This window comes from Cebus imitator, unplaced genomic scaffold (genome assembly GCF_001604975.1).
Source record: "Cebus imitator isolate Cc_AM_T3 unplaced genomic scaffold, Cebus_imitator-1.0 Scaffold509, whole genome shotgun sequence".
Taxonomy (NCBI): domain Eukaryota; kingdom Metazoa; phylum Chordata; class Mammalia; order Primates; family Cebidae; genus Cebus; species Cebus imitator.
Window position 1 is genome coordinate 1,386,163 of NW_016107824.1, and position 14,382 is coordinate 1,400,544.

The 14,382-nt window shown below is 57.2% G+C and overlaps 2 protein-coding genes across 5 annotated transcripts in view; one reads left to right on the top strand and one right to left on the bottom strand.

The window, feature by feature from the left end:
* GAS8 (growth arrest specific 8) overlaps positions 1-8,977 on the top strand; it is a 26,929-nt gene extending 17,952 nt beyond the window's left edge. For 2 of the 4 annotated variants that reach the window (XM_017513987.2, XM_017513988.2), the window contains exons 9-11: positions 2,713-2,922; positions 6,485-6,550; positions 7,236-8,977. In XM_017513987.2, the coding sequence (XP_017369476.1) occupies positions 2,713-2,922; positions 6,485-6,550; positions 7,236-7,385 (426 nt within the window). In that variant the 3' untranslated portion in view covers positions 7,386-8,977. The remainder of the gene's footprint in view (positions 1-2,712; positions 2,923-6,484; positions 6,551-7,235) is intronic. The other 2 variants (XM_037733260.1, XM_017513990.2) reach the window with 1 other exon arrangement.
* Positions 7,750-10,947, bottom strand: LOC108292855 (5-hydroxyisourate hydrolase-like). Its single transcript, XM_017513991.2, has 4 exons — positions 10,817-10,947; positions 10,271-10,410; positions 8,539-8,674; positions 7,750-8,026 (listed from the first exon to the last, which is right to left on the bottom strand). The coding sequence occupies exons 1-4, from the start codon at positions 10,874-10,876 to the stop codon at positions 7,937-7,939; spliced, it is 426 nt and encodes a 141-aa protein (XP_017369480.1). The 5' UTR covers positions 10,877-10,947; the 3' UTR covers positions 7,750-7,936.
* Between the last annotated feature and the right edge of the window lie 3,435 nt (positions 10,948-14,382).

A 14,382-nucleotide genomic window follows, 5' to 3' on the forward strand; every position in this document is an offset into this window, starting at 1 on the left:
GTGGGAGCGGATCACACATGACTCACATGCGTGTCCTGCAGGAGGCCTGGGGTCTCATGGGGGGGCAGATCATACGTGACTCGTGTATCCTGCAGGAGGCCTGGGGTCTTGTGGGAGCGGATCACACATGACTCACATGCGTGTCCTGCAGGAGGCCTGGGGACTCGTGGGGAGCGGATCACACATGACTTTTGTTTTCTTAAGAGCTCCCATCTGAGCACATGATGGAGGCCTGGTGCCTTCAGCACACCTTCCATGTGTGTGTGTTTCTAAGTACTAACCTGTTACTTTCTCATTGTAAAGAAGTCATGGGGTCTGAAAAGTAAGTTAAAATGAGTCTCCAGGCCGGGCGCGGTGGCTCACGCCTGTAATCCTAGCACTTTGGGAGGCTGAGGTGGGTGGATCACCTGAGGTCAGGAGTTCAAGACCAGCCTGGCCATCATGGTGAAACCCCATCTTAAAAAAAAAAAAAAATGAGTCTCCAGCTGCTCAGCACTGGTCTTCACACTGGCGAGCTTTGTGAGCTCCCTTCCTCGTTTCCTGGATGCTCTAGTGTGCATGTGACTGTGGATTACGAACACAGAATCAGGCATAAGCACAGCTTACTTTTTAATCTCACAGTGTATCAGGCTGCAAATAGGAAGCGGTCTCATTCTCAGCCACATGGCGCTCCGTTTCGTGAATGTTTGATCGCTCATGTAGCTGACGCCCCTATGTTTCTAATCCTCTGCTGTTGTAAGCATGGCTGCCTCAATAGATTTGTCTTTGTGCATCTGTGTAAGATTGCTTCTTAGGAAAGCCAGTTCCCAGCAGTGGGACTGTCAGGTCTGGGGCTCTGTGTTGAGGATTCTGATCGTCTGTCCAGAGGGCCGTTGATTCACACACCTGCCAGGGTGCTGGAGGGGCCATTTCCATCCTTCCTCACCTGTACCAGATCTAACAGGTTTAAACCTGTGCACATGTGATTGGATGGGAAACATCTCATTTAGCGTGCACTTATGAGATTTCCAGTGAGTGCTAAATGCTGGGTCTTGTCTCTGTCCTTGGACACTCCCTGCCTCTGTGCAGTTTCAAAGTTCTGGCCAAGGACCGGTCCAGCACCCTGGGCCCCTCAGGCTTTGTCTGTGGTTTGCGTGGCCGGAGCATCTTACATTAAGCAGCAGTGATGTGTGCTGTTTCTGTTCTCCAACTTAATTGATATTTATGAACGCAGACGGTTGTAGTGGGGTTGGCCTCTCAGGAACATCCCGTCTGTCTGTCAGATCTAGACCCACCTTCAGAGATGCCTTGGGTCCTGCAGGACGTGCATTGCTGGACTGTGCCAGCTCCCAGTTACAGCCCTGTTTGCATGGCTCAGGGAAAGGGCATCTGCAAGGCAGCCGGTGAGACCCCGAGGACTGCTGTGTTAGACAGGGACCCTTCCTCCCCGCTGTGGGTTTTGAGTGGACATTATTAGGAAGAGGAGAGCAGAGACGTGCCTGGGTTGCAGCCTTGTTCCCTGCCATATTTTCTTCTATTTGGATGTAGTTCCTGTAATTATCACAGTCAGTGTCTCTTCCTAGAGAACCGAGAGCTCAAATTTGTCAGCAAAATATAGAGACCAGAGGCACTTACAGTCTAATGCATATGGACAAGGAACTGGATTTCAGCAAATCTGGGGAATTGTGACGCCGGTTAGAAGGAATGCAGGGCCAGGTGCTGTCCTGGAGGTGCTGCAGGTATCACAGGTTGTGGCTTTGAAAACAGCTGTGGTGTTTTAGCATGGCCCGTTTTTCTTCCAAACAGTCGTAAATGTTTTTAAATCTGTAGAGAACATTCTAGAAGGGGTCACACCACGTGTTCACAATGGTGACCTCTGGGAACTGGGGTTAAGGCGTTCACTTTTTTGAGATGGAGTTTTGCTCTTGTTGCCCAGGCTGCAGTGCAGTAGTGCAGTCTCAGCTTGCTGCAACCTCTGCCTCCAGGGTTCAAGCAATCCGCCTGCCTCAGCCTGCCTAGTAGCTGGGATTACAGGCACCTATGACCACACCCCGATAATTTTTGTATTTTTAGTAGAGACGGGGTTTCACTATGTTGTCCAGGATGGTCTCGAACTCCTGACCTCAGGTGATCCACCCGCCTCAGCCTCCCAAAGTGCTGGGATGACGGACGTGAGCCACCGCATCAACTCAGGCTGTTCACTTTTTTATAGTCTTCGACAAAGTCTGGATTTGTTTAGAATGCACAATTCCTAGAAAAATTAGGAGGTGAAAAAGAGCTTTTACTGGTCGGCAGGCAGCTGGCTCCATTTGTGGGGCAGGCAGCATGTGGGAAAGCGTATCCTCCATGGGGACCCACCCACAGCTCTGCCTGCTGGATGCCCTGGACCCCGCGTCTTAGCTGAACCCACAGCCCTAGCTCAGAGTGGCTTTCAGGGTGGGGCTGCTCCAGCTCTTACCAGGACTCATGGCTTCTAGAGACACCTTCCTGAGGGGAAGGCTTACGCTGTTCTCCTCCTGCCTTCCACCGTGTGGACAGCTGTACAGAGGGCCAGGGTGTGGGCAGTGTGGACAGCAACCGGCTCGGTGCTGTGGGGGTGGGCACTGTCGGAAAGCCACCTCCCATAGAAAGAGGCACCGTGTTTGGACGGGTGCAGAGGTGGGAGGCAGCTTTTCCCCAGTAACATGTCCCCAGGGGAGGGGCCTCACAGCCCACTCAGCGCTGTCCCTGCAGGTGCAGCAGGAGCGGGATGAGCTCTACCGGAAGTTCACTGCTGCCATCCAGGAGGTGCAGCAGAAGACCGGCTTTAAGAACCTGGTGCTAGAGCGCAAGCTGCAGGCCCTCAGCGCTGCCGTGGAGAAGAAGGAGGTGCAGTTCAACGAGGTGCTGGCGGCCTCCAACCTGGACCCTGCGTCCCTGACGCTGGTGTCCCGCAAGCTTGAGGTAGGCCCTTGAGGTGAGCTGCCCCAGTGGGCCGCCTCTTCCCCATGGCAGGACCCTTCCGTTCCGTGCTGTGCCTCCTCGGACAGGCACAGACCCCTCGGTCAACCACTGGGCGGGGGCATTCACGGACTTCCTGTGGCCCGAGAACAGAGTGGCGTGGATGCCCCTCACCATCTTAGCTGGCGGTCTCCTCTCATCAGTTCTGCTGATGAGATCTCGCATCTTGATCTTCCCCGGATCCTGTGTGACCTCACGGTGCGTCCTTACCCCTGGATCTCTGCTCACTCCAGTTCTCAGGCCTGGCTCCTCCAAGCACCTAAGGCTCTAGTCATCTCAGTGCAGCCTGACAATGGGCGTGGGAGTGGAAAAGCCACGTGGAGTCTCTGTGGGCCTGAGTGCCTCCGTTGGTGACAGCAGACCCAGATACAGGCCTGGAGGATGGTTGCACCTCCCAAGCTCTCAGCCCAGGCACCACCCCCATCCTGGGACAGAGAGGGCACCGGGAGGCCCTGAGATGGGCTGGGTTAGGACATGGGCAGTTACAGACACGGTAAGTGCAGGGTCATGGGAGCCTGGGGACCCTGACCCCACTTTGCAGGTACTGGGGACATGAGGTCTAATAAGAGCCCGGACCATTCCATCATTCTGTGTCATGGTTACGTATGGTGCTGCTCTGCTAGGGTGTCCCGGGATGAAACAGATGAGGCCTGGGCCCCCCATGGGGAGAGGTGGCATGCCCTGGGGCATCAGGAGGATGCTGGAGCCTCAGACTGCCTCACAGGCGCCTCACACCTGTGTCTAGCTTCTGGACTTGGGCCTGGCCTCTGTTCCCTGGACCTGGTTAGGGAAAGTCACAGAAGGAACAGGCACAGGGCAAAGGTCTCTGACACTGGAATCCTGGCCAGTTGAGGCACAGCCTGTGGCTTCCTTGGGGCCCTCCAAGATGCATGACGCATGCTCCTGGCCCAGCTGCTGCCCCTGAGCTTGCAACATCTGGTCGTGAGGTCTTCACCACCAGGCCCCGCATAGGGAGACTGGCTGGTCACAGAGACGCAACCTTCAGGGCCACTGTGCGCCGTCTGACTCTGCTGCTGTGCTGGGCTCGTCCCTCAGCACATAGATGCCTGGGGCGTCGGCTCGAGGCTGCCTCACTGTGGAAGCATCTGTTATCCTGAGAACGTTCACAGGTGGTATTTTTTTGTTTTGTTTTCGAGACTGAGTCTTGCTCTGTCACCCAGGCTGGAGCGCACTGGTGCCATCTTGACACTGTAGCCTCTGTCTCCCCAGTAGCTGCGATTACAGGCGTGTGCCACCATGCCTGGCTAATTTTTGTATTTTTAGTAGAGACTGTTTCACCATGTTGGCCAGGCTGGTCTTCAACTCCTGACCTCAAGTCATCTGCCCGCCTTGGCCTCCCAAAGTGCTGGGATTACAGGTGCGCACCACCACACCTGACCTTATTTTTGTATTTTTAGTAGAGATGGGGTTTCACCATGTTGGCCAGGATGGTCTAAGTCTCTGACCTCGTGATCCACCCACCTCGGCTTCCTGAAGTGCTGGCATTACAGGTGTGAGGCACCGTGCCTGGCCTCCAGATGGCGTTTTTAAGGTGGTTGGTCCACACGCAGTTGAGCTGAACACAAATGCATGTGCTCACCACCGACATCAGGCCGAGGGCTGACCTCATTCAAGTCAGCTAATCTCTTTTTTTTTTTTTTCTGAGATGGAGTCTCGCTCTGTCGTCCAGGCTGGAGCCCCTTGCTGAGCTGCCCTGGGGGCACCAGGTGTTGGACAGATGCAAGACTCAGGGGCTGGTTCTGAAAGGCCTGTCAGCTGTGTCTGAGTTTCAGGCCCGTTGGTCACCATGGAAGAACTGGACAGAGCCTACTCTGCCACTGCTGGGGATCGAAGGGCTGGAGGGGGCAGGTTGGGGCCAGCACAGAATGGGGATGGGCAGAGGGTTCGAGAGCTGCCCAGAGGCTGGGTCGACAGGTGGGGCTGGGAGGGGCCGAGGCGGCTTGGTGTTTGCACACTGGGGAACTGTGGGTCCTGGCCTAGTGGGCAGTGGTGCCTGTGGGACCCTGGTCATCTGGGATGGCCTGGCTCTCAGGGCCTGAGGGAGTGAGGCCGTATGAGTGGGGTCTCATCGGGGCCAGAGGCAGACTGAGATTGTCTGCTCAGCACTGGGTGCTGTGAGCACAGGCAGGTGAGGGAGTGAGGTCACACTGCTGGAAGGAGGAGGAGTATTGTTCCCAGCTGGCTGAGGCTGCACCGGCTGGCTGCTGAACCATTGAGATGAGGGTCACTGCTGCTGTACCCACACACCAGGGTGAGCATGGAGCCAAATGTGGGTCAGCTCTTCCTTTCCTGGTCATTGTTACCATGGCTTCTAAGTGAGGAATCTTCTGGCGAAGTGACAGAGGCCCCGGCAGGGACACTGTTTGCAGGCTGCGCAGGCGTGAGGGCTGCTCTGTCAGTGGGTGGCAGAGATGGCTCTGAAGCTAGGCCGGGCCCAGTGGTGGCCACAGGCAGTAGCCCAAGAAGCCCCCGGCCTGGCCATGTGGTGAGACCCTTGCCCACATCTGGGCAGGCCAACGCTGCTGAAGACCAGTTTTTTTGTTAGGAAAAAGTGGGAGAATACATTCACAAGCTTCGAGACACGTAAGCAGTGTGTGAGTGGTGTTCAGTGGACAGTCTCCGTGTGTGGCTTCACGCTGCCTGCCGTCACCTCATCTGCATTTCTTGTGGGTTTGGACTTTTTTTTTTTTTTTTTTTTTTTGAAACTGTGTCTTGCTCTGTTGCCCAGGCTGGAGTGCAGTGGTGCAATCTCAGCTCACTGTAACCTCTGTTTCCCAAGTTCAAGTGATTCTTGTGCCTCAGACTCCCAAGTGGCTGGGTTTACACAGGTGTGAGCCACCACACCTGGCTAATTTTTGTATTTTTAGTAGAGACAGGGTTTCACCACGTTGGCCAGGCTGGTCTCAAACTTCTGACTGCAAGTGATCTGCCCTCCTCGGCCTCCCAAAGTGGTGGGATTATAGGTGTGAGCCAGCACACCTGGCTAATTTTTGTATTTTTAGTAAAGAAGGGGTTTCGGCCGGACGTGGTGGCTCGCCTGTAATCTCAGCATTTTGGGAGGCCAAGGTGGGTGGATCATCTGAGGTTAGGAGTTAAAGACCATCCTTGCCAACATGGTAAAACCCTGTCTTTATTAAAAAAAAAAAAAAAAAATGGTTCGCCATGTTGGCCAGGCTGGTCTTGAACCCCTGACCTCAAATGATCCACCGTCTTGGCCTTCCACACTGCTGAGGTCACAGGCGTGGGCTGCCTCGCCCGGCCTGGACCATTTCTTTATGGAGATGTGTGGCTCCCTGTTCTCTCCTCCTCCCGTGTCTTCTCTCAACCCCTGGAGGCCTTTTTCTGCTGAAAACCCTGTGTAGATGGAGGCACCGTCGAACCAGGCTGTTATTCCCCGGGTCTCTGAGGAAAGCCTGGAGCCCCCAGGCCACCCCCATTGCTTCAGTCAAAAATGAGTCTCAAACTCTCACCTCTGTCTCCTCAGGATGTTGTGGAATCGAAGAACAGCACCATTAAGGACCTGCAGTATGAGCTGGCCCGGGTCTGTAAGGTACAACTCCCTCGGCGCCAGCCTGTTCTAAATGCAGATGCTCTCTGAGCACCCCACTGGTGCCCACTTTGTACCTCGTTTGACAAGGCAGCTATCACTGTCCCCACGTGAGGGTGCAGTCATGGCTGAGGGCAGCTGGATTCTGTTGGTTTGGGGCACAGCACTGTCATCTAGGCCATGTATCTACTGGGATGGATGTGGGGGCACCTGGACCCTTCCCTGGTCAGCCCCTTCCTCTGGGTAGGGAGGGCGTGAAGAACCTGAGGGAGGAATGTCCACCCAGGGGCCAGAGCAGAGCCAGGGGCAGAGCCTCTCAGACCACAGCTCTCCCCGAGTGTCTTTGCCTTCTGCCTCTGTGTCCTCATTTGTGGAATGGGAATAGTGATGGCCTCTCCCTGTGTGACACCTGAACGGGGTGATGTCTCCCACACAGGAAATGACTTTGGCTTTATCCTTTTACACTGTGAGGCTCACGATGCTTGCCCCTCCACGGAGCTGCACTCAGCTCCGGTGGGCCTTGGCGTGGGGACCCTGAGCTCCGGTGGGCCTGGGTGCAGGGACCCTGAGCTCTGATGGGCCTGGGCGCAGGGACCCTCAGCTCCGGTGGGCCTGGGCGCGGGGACCCTCAGCTCTGGTGGGCCTGGGAGTGGACCCTCAGCTCCCTAACGCTGCCCTGTCCCCACAGGCCCACAATGACCTGCTGCGCACGTACGAGGCGAAGCTGTTGGCCTTCGGGATCCCTCTGGACAATGTGGGCTTCAAGCCCTTAGAGACAGCTGTGATCAGGCAGTCAATAGGCCAGGGCCCTGCGGGACTGGTGGGCACCCCCACGTAGCTGCCCCTTTGGGGGGGCACAGCCCCCAGAGCCAGCCTCGGAACTCTCTCTAGATGACACCCACTTTCACACCAAGGACAACAAGTGTTTTAGATTTCATCATCAGCAAATGAAAGCTTTTCACGTGTTCTTCCATCGTCTTGCCTGGCTCCGTGGACAGAACTGCCTGCAGGACCCTCACCCATGGCGTCCCCGCCACTTCCTTCACTGGGTGCATGTCCAGCCTGTGCCTGGGCCTGCTCCCTGGGCACCTCCAACCACAGACAGCAGGACCTTCTCAGAGGGCCCTGCGCTCACCTGGGGCTGGGCACAGTGTGCTGCCTGTCTTCACGCCATTGTTGTCCCAACGACTGGACGGCTTTGTGGGTGCTGGCAGTGACTTTATTGACGCCTGAGTCACAGCTGCCCGCTGGGAATCTGCAGGACTTCCCTAGGAAGTGGGTGACCCTGGTGTGCCCTGATGAGCACGAGGCCCACTCTGTTGAGGTTGGGGGGTGGGCACAGCCCAAGTGCGGGAAGGGGCAGGTGGCCTGCTGCTGCCGGGCTTGGCTCTAGCTCCCTCGGTAGGTGGTGTAGGACCAGGGGCTCAGCAGCAGGGGCACGTGGAACTTCTGGGCCTCGCTGGGGATGGTGAAAACAACCTGAGGCGGAGAAGGCCGGGGAGAGGGTAAGGGGGCGGCAGCAAATTGGTTGTCTAGCCCCACCGTGCCTGGGAGAGCTCAGCAGCCGACTGCGGGTCTGGGATGGGGTGAACCCTCCCCACCAGAGGGACATTCCTCACAAGCTACAGCCCTGAGCGCAGCCACAGCCTGACAGGGCAGATGATTCTGTGCGGCCGCAGTGCAGGCTGAGGCAGGTCAGGCACAGAGCTGGAGGCGGCTCAGGTGAAAACCTCTATCAACCGAGGGGATGAGTCACCCTGGCCCAGTCTCCCCACAAAGCCTGACCCTGGGCAGGTCAGCGATGGGTGTGTCCTACAGAGTCTTCCTGCCTGGAAACCTTTCTTTTGGGAGCTCAAAGCAAGTGAGCTCACCCACCTACCACCATCCAGGACCAGTCTGCCCACTGCCTAAAGGATGCCGGCCAGCAGGACCTGACCTGCCGGTCCCAGTGAGTCACAGACCTCAGCCCTCCAGTGCACCAGGGCGCTCACCTCCACGTATGGGTAGAAGCTTTCCTGCCCCCTCTTCCTCCAGTAGGCCGCAGTGTCGAAGGTGAGCTTGTAGGTGCCTGCCTTCATCTGGTCCTGCGTCAGGAGTCCAGGGCAGCGGCCATCTGGGTCTGTGTAGCTGAGGAGAGGATGAGGGTACAGAGGGAGATGAGGAGCTCCCCACCCCAGCTTTCCTGGGTCTGCACCCCACCTGGCAGACGAGCAGACACAGTGGGACTTGGCCTGCAGCTCCAGAGCAGTCAGGACCCCACAGCACTGTCTTTAGGGAATCAACACAGAGAAGAAAAAGGGAAAAGGCTCCCATAATTTACCCCATGAGCAGTGACCACCGTAGAGCTGGCATGTATTTTTCCAGATTTTCTCTAGGCATATTTGTTGACAAACAACTCATCAAATGGATTATGCTATTTGTATTATTTTATAAGCTGTGGTTTTCACTGAATATATTGTGTGTGGCTTTCTGGGTCAATAACTACCACACCCTCACCACAGGGTGGGCCTGTCCACTGCACGGAGCACACCCGTCGTGCGCCCTGGTGCCTTGTCAGGGTCCTGAACGCCTGTGGCTCTGCCCACAGTCACCTCCGGAAAACCTCACATCGTTCTTGTCAGCTGGTCTTTAAAGTGTGCGCTTCTGCTGTGATGAGAGAGAGCAGGCTGGGTGCAGTGGCTCCTGCCTTTAATCTCAGCACTTTGGGAGGCCATGATGTCAGGAGTTCAAGACCATCCTGGCCAACACGGTGAAACCCCGTCTCTACTAAAAATACAAACCAACCAGCCAGGTGTGGTGGTCCTTGGCTGCAATCCCGGCTACTAGAGAGACTAAGGCAGAGAATTGCTTGAACCTGTGGGGTGGAGGCTGCAGTGAGTTGAGATTGTGCCACTGCACTTCAGCCTGAGTGACAGAGCAAGATGCCATCTCAAAAAAAAAAAAAAAAGGATAGCATGTGAGTATATGGGGAACCTCCATGAGACGTGTAGCCCGAATGGTGCTCCCCTAATCCTCAGGTGGGACCTGGAGGAATTAGTGCCATAGCCTTTGTGAAGGGTCAAATGAAGATGTAGGAGTGGCACCGGCACACCCTGATCCTGTGGGCCCAGCCCTGCCCTTCTGGCTGGAAGAGAGGGGCCTGCATCCCACGCAGGGGCCATAAGGCCTGGGGGGGGGTGACACCCACCTGGGAAGTGCCCTCGGAGCCTGTGTCTGAGGCAGTGGGCAAGGCCCCATGGAGGCCGAGGGGCTCGGTGCCCTCAGGCCTGGCTGGGAATCCCAGCACGGACCTGGGCTTGCTGTAGCAGGAGTAATCATGGTGCTGGCCTCAGGGTGTATGGAGAATGGAAAGAGCAGCGTCCAGCTACTGCCTGGCACAGGGCTAACAGACAGTGAAGTCTTCCATTTCCCCTCAGGGCTCACCTAACCCACCCCTCCATCCCCGCACAGCTGCCAGGAACCGGCAGAAACGCTCCCATCCCATCAGGCCTCAGTGCCCTGAGGTTGGAGGTGGGAGGAAACCGCACCTCTCCTCATTTCCGTATTTTCAGAGGAGGAAACGGGCTGACAGCGGCAGGAGGGAGCCCTGCGCCCCTCCCCGCACCCTGTGGGGAGTGGAGGGTCAGCAGCGGTCAGCGCTGCTCTCCAGCCTCACTGCCTGGCTCCCTGGCCCCTGCCATCTGTCTCAGGCAGGACCCCCTCCTCCCAGCGTCTCGCGCCTACCTGGTCCTCAGCTCCATCCACTGCTGGCTGTGGTCCTCCAGCCGGGACAAGCAGAGGCAGAGGCCTCTGGCTGGGACCCCGGAGGCGGTATCCAGCACATGGGTGGTCAGTGGGCTGCCCAGGGGCTCCATGCTGCTGCGCTAGGCCAGGAGAAGGAGGCCAGGGTGAGCGTCTGGGGCCCTGTGCCCACCCGCCCCAATCCTGCGTCCACACCCGCTGTAAGGTGTAAACAGCCCTCCGGACAGTCCTCCCAGTGCCCAGGGGACAGGGGGCAAGGGTCACTGGAACTGCCTAGTCAGCTGAAGAGGCTCCAAACGTCAGCAGCAGACCCGGGCCTCCCGACCCTTCCCGGCCAGTCCCCCGCTGCCCCGCCCCACTGGGGACCCCGTCTCCCACCCACGCCCCCCACGAAAGGGCCATCGTCCCCCAGCCCCTCCGGTCTCTGGGCTCTCTCCTCCGCCCCCTTTCCTGGGTCCTGGACGCTCAGCCCCGCCCTAGGCAGCTGAGGGGACAGGAGCCCGGCATGTCCAGGCCTGGCCCACTAACCTCCGGGGGGCCCAGGTGTCGCTGGAGCCGCAGCAGCCGCGGGGCGGCCCCGGAGCTCATCCTGCCCCACCGACTGCGACGCCCGCGGGAAGAGGGAACGGTGGGGCCGTCACCCCGCCCCGGACCACCTCGTGCCCACCAGGAGGGCCCCGGCGGGGCTTTGCCCAGGAAGGGGCGCTGGTGGAGAATCGGGTGCACAGACCTGGAGCCCGGAGCGGAGTCGAGGACAGGGGGGCGGGGCGGGCCCGGGGGCGCGGGGCGGGGTCGGGGGCGGGGCCCGGGGCGGGGCGTGCCGGCCTCGGGGCGGGGCCGGGGGCGGGGCGGCCTCAGGGCGGGGCGGGGCGTGCCGGCCTCGGGGCGGGCCAGCGGGTGGGGCGGGATTGGGGTCCGCGCCGGGTTTGGAGGCCCGCAGTTTGTCATGGAAGCCCCTTACGGGCAAGCACGGTTAAGATTAGCCGAGACAAAGGGACTTGACCCAAGTCAGGTAAGAAGTTTTATTCACCTGCTGGGCTGCCCCGTCACCGTCAGAGGAGGCAGCCCCGAGCTTACACAACGAGGGGTGTATACAGGGTTAGTGGGGCGAAAGGGAGTTTCGGGGCCGACATAATCTATCAGCTTGGAACAGGTACGCAGGTCGTTTTTCAGCTTTTGAGAGACTTACATTATTCTGTGACTTTTGTGGCGGCAGTTTAGAAAAAGCCAGGACGTGTCAACGGGAATTTGAAGGAAGGTTTGTTTTCCCATGGCCGCCCCAGGCGCCCAGGTGGCTGCATTCAGGCTTTGCCCAATCGTAGCAGGTCCGGCAGCTTTGCTGTGGCGCCTAGGTAGGAATGCAGCTGCAGAGCAATCAGAGTGGGGGTTCAGCTGCCCTCGCGTTCTGGCGTTTTCATAGGTAATGGAAGAGGGGCTGCTTCTTGCTGGATGGGGCACGTTGGTTTGGGAGGCTACATTGCACGGGTTGTCGTTCCAGGAGCGGCTGGTGTTCTCGGAGCGGCTTCACCTCTTGTATTTCTCCATGGGCGAAAGCTTTAACAGGGTCCTGTAAAAACTGGGTGAGGGGTGGCAAGAGGCAGGGGCCCAATGCTAGAAGGAGGACGGGGTTCTGGCGGGGCCCACGAGGGGCCGTAGCCGGGGCGCCCAGGAGTCTCGGAACCACTGGAGGCAGGTGGGATGACCAAGTTTTTGTGCTCGGTCACTGAGTTTTTTACAGCACCCTGCACTAGCCCTGATTCATTGAGGTAGAATCAGCATTGTCCATTTAAAAATAGGCATAAACCTTTCTCAGCAGTGAGGAGGTCTAGACCTCTGCAGGTTTGTAGGGTGAATTCTGCTGTAGAGAGTCTAGTTGGTTTCGGGCGTAAGAGTCTGTTTCTTCTCGTGACGATTGGAAGTCTCCGGAGAGTGACCGGAAATGTGGTAACTAGGTTCTCAGGCGTCCGGCTCCTGACCCAACACTGGTGGTGACTCCGAGGGCTAGAAATAAGGGAATGGACAGTATGGGTCTTTTTGGGCAGGCATGTAATATAGCAGGGACAGGGAGTTCTTGGCTTGGAGGACAAGCCTCATGTCGGGGGCAAGGCAGACCAGGGCGCGAGTGCCTGTCCAGTGGGCTGTGGACCCACAGAGGAAGAAGGTGCCCGCCGTGTTAACGCAGACAGACCAGTGGATTGAGACTAGGTGTTGGAGTGCCTCGTTTCCTCATTTGGAGAGACTAGGATCAGCTTCAGCAACTCAGAGTGAGGAGGAGAGAGACCCCTTGGAGGCAGGAAGGGAGGTAATGCGGGGGCTGGGCAAAGAGGCCGTTAGCTTCAGGGAGAACTGAGTAATTACCCCGGGTGAGGGATGGGAGATGGTTTTAGTTGCGCCACAGGCGGAGGGAGGGATCGTGCCTGCCTGTGTGTCTGTTGGACGAGGCGACACTTAAGGATGGGACCTTGGATGGCAGAGTGAGGGAGCTTTGTGCGGTTGTGATGGGCAGTGTATGTGAGAGAAGCTTGGTAGCTCTGTGAGCAAGGGCGGTGGGATGGTTCCCGGTGACGGCGAGGGCTTTGTCTGCAAAGGCAGAGCCTTTTTGGGCAGTGTATGAACATCGAATGGGAACGTGGTTCCAGGGCTGAGAATTTGGGGTGGCTGAGCAGGCTTTAGAGGAAAGGGAAAAGCAGGTCCAGCCCTGGGAAGCAAGCGTGGAGTTGGAGTGCAGTAACAAGGAGTCAGCGAGATTGAGAGATCGATCCAGGCTTGCAGAATAAGAAGGGACTCTGAGGGAGCAGAGGCAGTCGGGCTGGCGATTGGAAGAGCTAGGGACTTGAGGAAGTTCTGGGGGAAAGAGTTGGGAGGGTCTGTGAGGTGGCTGATAGCGTCCCATGGATAGTCAAATTCTCCTTATGGACGAGGGAGGAATAGGTAAGTTAAGACCTTTTTTTGTGTGGGAATGGGGAGAGAGGAGAGGGCTTTAATATTTGTTATGCTGTGGGGAGAGGCTGTTCCCGTCTCGAGGGCCTTGGCACCTGGAGCAGGGGCAGAGGGGACATATGATGAGTTACCCATCATGGGTCTTTTTCGGGGACGGGCTAACTTCTTCTAAGGTGGAGTTTGGTTGGACTAAGGAGGGTGCTGGAGAATTGGCAGAGGATGGCAGTGGGCGGGTCAGTGGGTGCTTCAGGGGCTCTTTTTAATCTGGAAAGGTGGCACCAAGAGACATGCCCTGAGAGTTTAGCTGCGGTGGGGGTTGTGAGAGGCACTTAAAAGGGACCTTCCCACTTTCTGTTGAGGAGGTTTTAGAAAGACATGCTGGTAGGAGGGCCTGCACGGGGCTTTGGGAGGGCCTGGTTTACTTGTTCATGGAGAAGAAGGTGGATGAGGGAAAGTTTTGGGAGGTAATCTCCTTGCTGACAGCTAGAAGGGGCCTGTTTTGTGAAAGCAAAGGCTGTCCATACATTAACTCAAATGGGCTGAGGGAGGAGGGTACTTTCGGGCTGGCTCTGATGCGGGCTAGGGCTGTGGGCGGAAGGGAGGTCCAGGGTTTCTGTACTTCAGGAGTGAGTTTGGTTAACTGAGTTTTAAGGATCCCATTTGCCCTTTCAGCTCTTCCTGATGCCCGGGGACAGTGTGGATGTGGAGGCACCACTGCACGCTGAGGGACTGAGGGACCTGTCGGGTGATGTGGGAGGTGGAGCTAGGGCTGCCGTCTGATCGTATGGGGCATGGGAGACCAAATCTAGGGATGATTTCTGTTAAAAGAATTTGAGAGACTACTGCACCTGTCTCTGAGGAGGTGAGAAACACTTCTACCCACCTGGAGAAGGTGTTTATAAGAGTAAGAAGAAACTTAGCCTGCTTGGCAGGAGGCTTGTGGTAAACTCTCTTTGCCAGTCTTCCCCCAGGAGTGTTCCTCATAGCTGATGTGTAGGGTCCCTTGAAAGGAAGTGGCAGAGCCTCTGTGATGGTTGGAGGTTATGTTTTTTTTTTTTTTTTTTTTTTTTTTTTTTTTTGGAGACGGAATTTCACTCTTGTTACCCAGGCTGGAGTGCAATGGCGCGATCTTGGCTCACTGCAACCTCCGCCTC